The sequence below is a fragment of the Monodon monoceros genome, unplaced genomic scaffold (assembly GCF_005190385.1).
Source record: "Monodon monoceros isolate NGI ecotype Baffin Bay Population unplaced genomic scaffold, NGI_Narwhal_1 Super_Scaffold_12, whole genome shotgun sequence".
In the NCBI taxonomy this organism is placed as follows: domain Eukaryota; kingdom Metazoa; phylum Chordata; class Mammalia; order Artiodactyla; family Monodontidae; genus Monodon; species Monodon monoceros.
In genome coordinates this window covers 1,495,584-1,504,865 of record NW_021703768.1, presented here as the reverse complement: position 1 = coordinate 1,504,865, position 9,282 = coordinate 1,495,584, and the positions used below count along the sequence as shown (strand labels likewise).

The 9,282-nt window shown below is 49.5% G+C and overlaps 1 protein-coding gene across 1 annotated transcript in view; it reads left to right on the top strand.

The window, feature by feature from the left end:
* Nucleotides 1-9,282, top strand: part of LOC114891724 — a 39,342-nt gene extending 30,060 nt beyond the window's left edge. Inside the window, exons 18-22 of the mRNA XM_029215986.1 lie at nucleotides 437-500; nucleotides 2,374-2,408; nucleotides 3,316-3,409; nucleotides 6,548-6,620; nucleotides 8,364-9,282. Of these exons, the coding sequence (XP_029071819.1) occupies nucleotides 437-500; nucleotides 2,374-2,408; nucleotides 3,316-3,409; nucleotides 6,548-6,620; nucleotides 8,364-8,803 (706 nt within the window). The 3' untranslated portion in view covers nucleotides 8,804-9,282. The remainder of the gene's footprint in view (nucleotides 1-436; nucleotides 501-2,373; nucleotides 2,409-3,315; nucleotides 3,410-6,547; nucleotides 6,621-8,363) is intronic.

Genomic DNA, 9,282 nt, shown 5'->3' with positions numbered 1-9,282 from the left:
TCGCGTTCAGATCTGTCTGAATTACGCTTCCTGGCCAATGGCAGTTTACGTCCTTCTCGCGTTCAGGTCTGTCTGAATTACGCTTCCTGGCCAATGGCAGTTTGCCTCCTTCTCGCGTTCAGATCTGTCTGAATTACGCTTCCTGGCTTCTCCGTTTTTAGAGGCTCAAATGATCACACTGGGCCCACGTGGAGAATCCAACACGATACTTTTGTGTTCGTTTTAGGTCTAGTGCAACAAATCCTCACAAATTAAGGGGCTTCAAAGAGGAGGCGTTTGTTCTGTCTCGGTGTCAGAGGCCAGACTCCAGGGCTCAGCAGAGCTGCTCTCTCTCTGAGCCTCGTATGATCGCGCAGCCTCTCACAGCCCATTCTGAGCCCCCAAAAGTCCACATTTGCCGATACGTGTCCTTTCTTCCTTCTGTATGTCCCGCCAGCGTGAAGCTCACAGAACAGGACCCCACCATCAACATCCCAGGCGAGAGCTCCTCGGGGCTGCAGGTAAGCGCGGCGCGGGGCCAGAGGCCGGACTCAGGGACTCGATTGTTTTAAACATTTGTAGTGTTCCCGGGGCTGCTACTCTAATGGTATGTTCCTATGTCCATTCTTACATCCAGACGGGCATCCAGATCTTGTATTAGGCCAAGTTTTCTTTTATATGTTGCCAAAATCACTGTCTATGAAAGAGAACAATGGCATGTGTGTACATGGTGAGATGAGCGCATCTCATGTCGTCACCTTGTGTGTGTGAGAGAGAACCTTGAGATCTACTCTCTCAGCAAATTCCAAGTACAGTCACCAGGATGCCTGTTAGATCATAAGGTTTATTTTAGAAGGTCTTCCCTTTGGGTAAACCTATTAATAAACTTTTGGTCCCAGGAATTGCACTCCTGAGAATGAAAATAGACTCTAAGCCTTCCTGGGTTCAACCCAGTTCTGCCGGTTACCTGGGCAGGGAGCCCTGTGCATGTCTACTCCTGTGCAAACCTCTAAGTTTATTGGTGATGATTGCAGAGATGCTCCACTAGCACAGCACCCAACACGTGGGAGCATGCAACTGTTTCTTACCATTAACTTGAAGATCCAATCATAAACGTGGACAAAGCTCTATTGCAAAGATGTTCACCGTAGCATTGTTTATAATGATGAAAAATCTGAAATAATCTAAAAATCCAAATTCAGGTGAATGATTAAGTAAAATGGGCTCTGAAGATGAAATAATGAAGTTAAATGCTTCTGATGTAATAAGTGGGGAAAAGCAGTATATAAAATTACATATATGGCATGTTTGCAACTGTATAAAACAAAAACCAAATCCTATAAATAGGGGAAAAAAGTGACAGAAAATGCATGAAAATGCATTAGAATGATTGAACTCTGGGTAACTTTTGGTTTTCTTTTTCTATTTTCCAAAGTGTTATCTGTGGTTGCATGATTTTTGAGTAAGAATACGTGAAATATTTAATTTTTTTAGGTTAAAAAAGGAAGAAAAAGAACGAAAATGAAAATTGGACATCATCAAAGTTTAGGGTTAGGGTTAGGGTTAGATTTGAACAAACTCTTTACCAAAAGGGATCTATGGACAGCAAATAAGCCTGTGAAAAGAGGCTCAGTATCACTAGGCACTGAGGAAATACAAATTAGAACTGCAATAAGGGATCACCACATACCCGCCAGCGTGGCTATAAGCAAAAAGTTTACTGATACCAAGCGTGGTGAAGAGGCAGAGGAGGCGGAGGCCTGTGCCCTGCGGGTGACATGTGGAAGACAGGCCAGGCCGGCAGCACCTGGGGTCAAATACATGCTTTCACGTGACCCAGCCGCCCCACTCCTGTCCTCACCAAACAGGAGTGGGAACGCGTGCACGTGGACAGTGTATTTCTCCGCTTGGGCTGCAGAGGCCAGGCAGCCCAAGCTACACGTTTCTTTTCTTACAATTCTGGAGGCTAGAAGTCTGCAGTCAGGCCATAGTCAAGGTTGGCTCTTCTGAGCATCTCTCCTTGGCCATCACACGGCCTTCTTCCTAATCTCCTCCTCACGTGAGAAAACCAGGCACGGTGGACTATACGACGCACCCTAATGACCTCATTCCACGTTAATTGCCGCTCTAAAGGCCCTGTTTCCAAATACAGTCACAAAGTCACGAGGGGCTAGGACTTCAACATAGAAATGGAGGGGATGCAATTCAGGCCAGAACCCGAGGACTGGGGGTAGGGTACCGCCCACCAGGGATCCTTCCCTGGACCTGGGAGCCCCTGAGGCAGCCTTACTCTAAGTCCACTTATGATGGGCTTGATTTTGTGTAAGGTAAGTTCCATGTCGAGGGCTTCCTTCTTAACTTGGTGAATCATCGTTTACTCCTTTCCCCCCACAGGAACTGGATGGCACCCTGCGTTCATCCACAGTGGGGTAAGTCTGTGCGCTTTCCCACCTGACAAAGGGCTGTGTACTCCTCTTAACGCAGATTCCCGAGGACAGCGGTCATCTGTGATGGGGTATCTGGGGGAAGACATAATAGAAAATACAGTTGTTCAGGTAACTCTGTGACACTGTCACTCGCGGCTGTCCCCCAGCCTGGAAAGTCCTGAGTTCTCCCTGTCACCTTCTTTACAACTGACACCTGAGCTAATGGACACACATGAGTCATGCTCGTTTGATTTCTCTCTCTGTGAACATGTAGGACGCCCTTCCGTTGGTTTTCGATAGTGTCGTCCTGACGCAGGCCTGAGTCCAGTGGGCGCTGAGTCTGTTCGCCTTCCAGGAACACGGGCCAGCCCACTGCCCACCTTCCTGCCTCAAGGGCAGGAAGTGGCCCTTTACAAAGGCCCTGACCCAGTTTCAAGCACACGTGTTAAAGCGTATGCTCTGTCCCCTGGCAAAACTGTGTGTGGCCACGAGAGTCTTGTATCTCAGAATAGCGTGTAACAATGAACACACTCACAACTTGACAGTAAGTAAATTACTCACTCTTTATTCACTTACTCAGCAACAGGGAGAGCTTTAAATAAAAAGCTACTTTTATAAAACATTTCCTATGTTGTAAGCATTTGGAGATTGCACGCTTACCCTCCAAGCTCAATCACTTTCATCTGGTGTCATTTAATACAATTTAAAATAAAAATTAAAAGGAACAAGTCATTTACTTGAATCTCACCCACCAAACACACACACACACACACACACACACACATGCACGCACGCACATGCTCATGCACCTCTCCAGCCCTCTCCAGGCCACTGCATGTGGCCTCCTTCCGTGTCCCCAACATGCCACCCCCCGCCTCCCCGTTGATTCTGTTTCCCACGACCCCAGCAGAGCAAAGTGGAAGAAGTTCCTGCTGCCACCGTCCAGATGCTCAAGTGTGACCTCCCTCAGGACCATCTGCCCAGAGAGCTCCCTGAAACTCCAGGTGAGCCCGGGGGACCGACCTCTGAGCCCCAAGTGCAGAGTGAGGCTCTGTGTAGAAGTCAGGCTCCCCAGACTGAGGTTAGGATGGCTGCTTTGCCTGTGACCCAGGAGTGCTGGCTGCTCAGGGCAGCCCAGCTGAGTGCAGAGCAGCAGAGAAAGGGGGGCCAAGGCCACGGGATGGTGTGTGTGTGATAGAAGCAGACGGACCCCAAAACAGAGGCACCACCAGCAGCCCTTGTGGGAGTCCTGATGTCCACAAGCAGCTTTGAAAGACTGTCTAGTATCTTTTCATTTTAGCCTGAAGAATTTGGAGGGGCTGTGTAAACTGTGTTAAGTCTATTGGTGATAGATTCCCTCAGCATTTGTTTACCTGAAAATGTCTTAATTTCTCCATCATTCTTAAAAGATACTTTCGTTGTGTATAGAACTCTTGGTTGGCAGGGTTTTTTTTCCTTCGTGACGTTATGTCACCCCAATGACTCCTGGCCTCCATGGAATCTGATGAGAAATCGCTGTTTATCACACTGAGGATCCCTTGTTTGTGGTCAGTTGCTTCTCTCTTGCTGCTTTCAAAATCCTCTCCTTAGGTTCTGAGAATTTGGCTGTAATGTCTCAGTGTGGATTGTTTTAGTTTATCTTACTTGAAGTTTGTTAAGCTTCTTGGATTTGTAGATGCATGTTTTTCATCTTTGGGAAGCTTTCAGTCATTATTTCTTCAGGTATTTTTCTGTTCTCTTCCCTTCTCCCCTCCTCCTGGGACTCCCCCGTATGTTGATACCTTTGATGGTGTCCCACAGGTCCACCAGCCTCTGTCCACTTTCCTTCATTCTTTTTTCTTTACGGTCCTCAGACTGGATAATTTCAGTTTCATCCAGTTTTCTGATCCTTTTTCCTGCCTGCTCAAATATGCTGATCTCCTCCAGTGAATTTTTTATTTCGGTTTTCGTATTTTTCAGCTCCAGAATTCGTTTAGTTTCTTTTTCTAATTTCTACCTCTTTATTGATATTCTTATCTGTTCATACACCATTTTCCTGATCTCCTTTAATTCTTTGTCCATGATGTCCTCTGCCTCACTGAGCATTTTTGAGACAGCCAATTTAATATCCTTGACTATTAATTTGAAAGTCTAGGCTTCCTGTTTCTTTGTATGTTTTATAATTTTATGTTGAGAACTGGATATTCTGAGTATTATAATGTGGTAACTCTGGAAGTCAGATTTGCTCCTCAGGGATTATAGATTTTTGCCTGTTGAAGGCTGGAACTATGTGTTTGTGACTTTTCCAAACTATTTTTGCCAAGTGTGTATTTCTTGTCACTGAAATTTCTCTTGCGTTATCTCTGTGGTCAGCTAGTGACCTGACAAAGACTTCCTTAAATGTCTGGCTGCAAATAGAGGGGAAAGGTTCTGTCTCTTTAAGTCTTCCAGAAGGTGGCACTGACGGAAGCTCTTGCTGCCAAGGGGGCCAAAACCAAGGCAGGCACCTGTGCCTGCCCCTCAGGGCAAGGCCAGACCAAGCAGAACACACAACCCCAAACTTGTGGAGTGCATCAGCCAGCTGCTCCGGGAATGAAGGTTGTTCTGCCCGAAGCCGCAGCAGGACTAAAGAACAGAGGGTGGCAGCCGCTCCCTCCCCCACAGATGTTACAGCATGTGATCGGTCTCCAAGTGTGAGATGGGTGACTGACAGCTCCTTTCAGCATGAGGGTTACCTCAGTGGAGGACGAACCTCTAAAGCTTGCGACTGCACCCCTTTTCCCTAGCAAACCATTGCTGCACTTTTGATACACAACCTTCTTCAACACAGTCATCAGCCACATCCTTCCCCACAAATCTCCATTCCACAGTCGTCCACTGTTTCACCTACCTGCTTTGTCCGGTTTTTATTTTCATTCCAAAGTAATATTTTGTTTCCCCTTAGTTCCAGTAATTTTTAGATGGTTTGGCAACACCTCACCTCACCTTTGCTTCCTGGGCAGCGCTTCCTCTGCGTATTTTTTCTCACGCTGCCCTGTCTCTACCAAGATCACTGCTCCAGTGCTTCCATCTGGGGGCAGACACCCCATTGTTGCCTGTGGACTCAGGAAGGTTTGTAGCAGTGATCGTTCGCGTGGCTGCTCGGCCTGCAGTGGCCCCAGCAAGTTATCCATTGGGGGTAGTCCCCCCAACCGTAGCAGCACCCTGCCCGCCTCACGGTGGGTTCCATGCGGGTCTCTCCCACCTTCCACAGCACACTCCCCTGACCATGTCCTTCTGTGCCCATTTGCTTCCACCTCTTTGGGAGCTGTCTTTTCTGGCCCAGCAAGGGTTTCCCTTCTTGTTTTCCCCTGAAGTTATGTCTTTACCCCTTTATTTATCTATTTATCTATTGACTATAATTTTAAAGTATTGGATCAGGGAAGGGAGACTCTAGTATATTTTAGATATGCTGTTTTGATTTAGAAGTCTCCTAGTGACATGTTTACTTGTAAGTCTTCCCAAATTTTCAAAGAACAATTTTGCATAATCCCAGTCTCTGGTTCATGCCACATTCAGCGCTGAAAGTTGAAATGATCACCATCCCTGACCCTTTGGCAAGTCTGGCAAGAACTGTGGTCACCCTTCCTGTTGGCTAGCTGGCAGACGTGGGACAATAAAGTCATCAGTCTGCTGGGCCAGGTTAGCACCAGGGCAGGGAAAAAAATGCCTGTATTCAGATGTGGGTGTGAAACACTAGGGGCTCCGTGGTAGCCAGGCCCCAGCACCACGGAGCAGCGAGTTATATGGAGAAGTTGCCAGGTTTGCGGTGACCTGTGTGTGCCCCAGGCACCCTCCGTTTGTCGTGCTGGGAGCCCACACAGGTCTCCTTGGCTTCCATGAGACCCTCACACACATTAGGCAAAGCACACTTGTCTTTATCCTGATGTACGTGCCGGAGAAAAAGCCAACATTCTCCACCAGAAGCAGTGGTGGTTGTAGCCACACAGAGAGATGAATGCTCTGAGGCTCTAGAGGTGACCGACTGCCCACATCTCGGAGCTCATCCAGGGGAGAGGCAGGCTTGTCTGTCTCTAAAACATCCTCTTGTCACTACATTTTGTCCCCTTTGGCAGTTTAACAAATACTGCATCATGTATTCCATATTACTTCTCTTTCTGTAGGATGCAAAGGATCGACGAGACGTAAGGCAGCATATGGAGGGAGACGTGGCTGAAAACCAAAGCTCAGCTTCAGGTAAGCTATTGGGCAATTTGGGTCATGTTGAGCTCTACCCAAGTGTGATTTTCTACAGAGTTAAATATTTTCTAAGGAAAAAAAAAAAAAGGAGAGAGAAATCAGCATGGAAACTCAGGGCTGGGACGCTTGTCTCTGTGACGTGTCTGCAGACAGCCCCCGACGTCCCATGTGTTTGCCCTGCCCCACTCTGTGCCAAAGAGCCATCCAAGGGGTGGAGCTGGACACTGGCCGAAGCACCAGCAACAAACGTCTGCCCCTGACTGAGGCCTGGCTCTGGGCATCCTTCTGTGGCCACCAATCCGAGCTGTGCACCCCGAACAGTGCTGGTGGCCGACCTTGTGGTGGCCACATGGGGCAAGGTCCCACCAGAGAGTCTGGATGGCGACTGGAACAGAAGGTCCAATGTGCTCCACCACATCCCACCTGCCGGGGTCTCGAGTGATTTCACGCAGCGTCTTCATTGTTTGTGAGCCTTCATCCTTCCAGAGTTTAAAAAAATATTCACCACTCAGCCTTTCACCAACTAACATTCATGACGATATCGTCTCATGAATGTGCATGCCGGTAGAGCACACGGGACACCTCCTTGAGCTGTTAACTCTTCAGCACGCTCGATGTAGGACTCGGAGACTCCAACTCCTGGAGGGGAGACGGAGGCTGGAAGGGTTAACTGACGTTACGTCATTCCACGTAAGCTGGATTTGAAGGCTCACAAACACAAACGTGGCATCGATGAAGCAGGGAGGGGAGAAGAGAGAGGCTGTTCCATGAGCCCGAGTGTGCAGGTTGATTCTGAGGACAGAGGGTGCTCCCGACAAGCAAGCACCATAGATGTGTGAGGGTGCGCCCACGTGTGAAGGTCCTCCTAAAGGTGATGATGAACCAGCCAGGCGGTGAGGGGCTCTCGGGCTGGGACTGAGGCAGGGAGACCCCCAGAGAGAAGCGCAGGGCACCTGCCAACCCTGGTGACCTTGTCTTCACAGACGTACAGGAGGTAGAAACAGAAGGCCAAGTTCAGAGCCAACTTCACTTTATGGGTTAAGTTGTCCCATAAAACTGGGACCCCAAAATGTGGAGGTGAGCCAGAGGACCCCAACTCTCTAGCCCCAAAGGACACAGGAAGAATCAGCCTCAAACCCTGGGGTTGTGAGGAAAAGAGAAAGATCATTGCTGGCTATTCGGGACGCCAGGCTGTCCCTAACTTTGCGAAAGGGGGCTGGTCCCCTGAGCCCCCAAGCTGAGAAGTGACATAGAGGGTCAGGGTCATCCTGGGCGCCAGGCGGAGACCCTCTGAGACTCGCCCTCCATTGCTTGCTGCTCCTTCATCAGAGAATCAGGAAGAGGACTGCAGGGAAAGTGAGCAGCTCCCGGTAAGAGTGACCGGCTTCGCGTGGGGACAAAGCACTGGCGTGAGAATGCACAGAAACTAGCAGAGACAGAGCCCTCGGGACTCATCAGACGAAAACACCAAATAATTATGAGGATTTATTTTGTTTAGAGAAATAAAAGGCAACGTTTAAAATATCTGAAGAGAACAGAAAACTGTTCTTCAATTACCAAACACATTTGAGGAAGAATGCAATCAAAAGGGCAGGACAGGAGGTGCACAAAGCCGAGCCTGGTCTTTGCTGCAGCGGCCGGCTCTGTGCCGTGTGGGGCGCCGTGTGCCTGGGCTCGGAGCCCCCCACCCCTGCACACACCCCTCCGAGGTGCTCACGGGAATGTCTCCTTTTTCTGCAGGAGCCCAGGGACCTGCGCTGACTGAGAGCCCCTTGCAGGGCTCCTTCTCTGCCAGTAGGCTGCCTGTGGAGTCGGTCCCGGAAACCCATGCTCTCCTGTCCTCTCTGCGTGGCCAAAGAAAGGACACGTGGTCCCAGAAGCACTGGGACGTCCTCCCCAGTAGCCAGAAGCCCTGGAGCTTGGAGTCCACGGTCATCAACATCTCCAGGAGTTGCCAGGAGGTGCCCCATGTGTGCGCAGTGGCGCCGTACACCCAGGTGCCCAAGGGCCTGCCCGTCATCGAGGAAGAAGAGTATGGGATGAAGGTGACCCCTGTCGTCAGCGTGGAGGAGGGCTGCAGCCCCGAGGAGGCCACTGAGCCCGGCAGCTCCACCAAGGTCACCATGATCATAGAGCCTGAGGACCCGGAGCCCGAGGACCGGGCTGCTCAGCCTGAATAGAGCAAGCGTGTCCCCCAGGGCCCCAGGACGCCCCTCCCTCCAGAGCTGCTCACACAGCCTGGCCTCATTTCCAATTCTAGGAGGAGACCTGGGCCCTGTGGTCCACCTTCAGATCCCGCACTCCATCTTCAGACCCCGCACTCCATCTTCAGACCCCGCCGTCCACCGTCAGACCCCACACCCTCCGTGAGAGTCAGGAGGGAAGAGGGAGCACATGAGCCCCTCTGCTGCTGGCTGCGTGGGAAGAGCTTTATGATCTCTGCACTTCACTCACTCTAGAAGCCATATTCTAAAGACTCGCATACTTTTCTAAACACGTCTAAGTGTTATTCCAGGAAGGAAGAGGATTCAAGATGGAGTGGGTGCCATGTTTTTACTCTGTTGACTATTAATGTTTTTAACTGTATGAATTTAAGTAGCTTTTAAGAAAATTCTTCAGAATTCCTTAGTAAGTTTTATAAGAAAAAATAAAAGTTAAT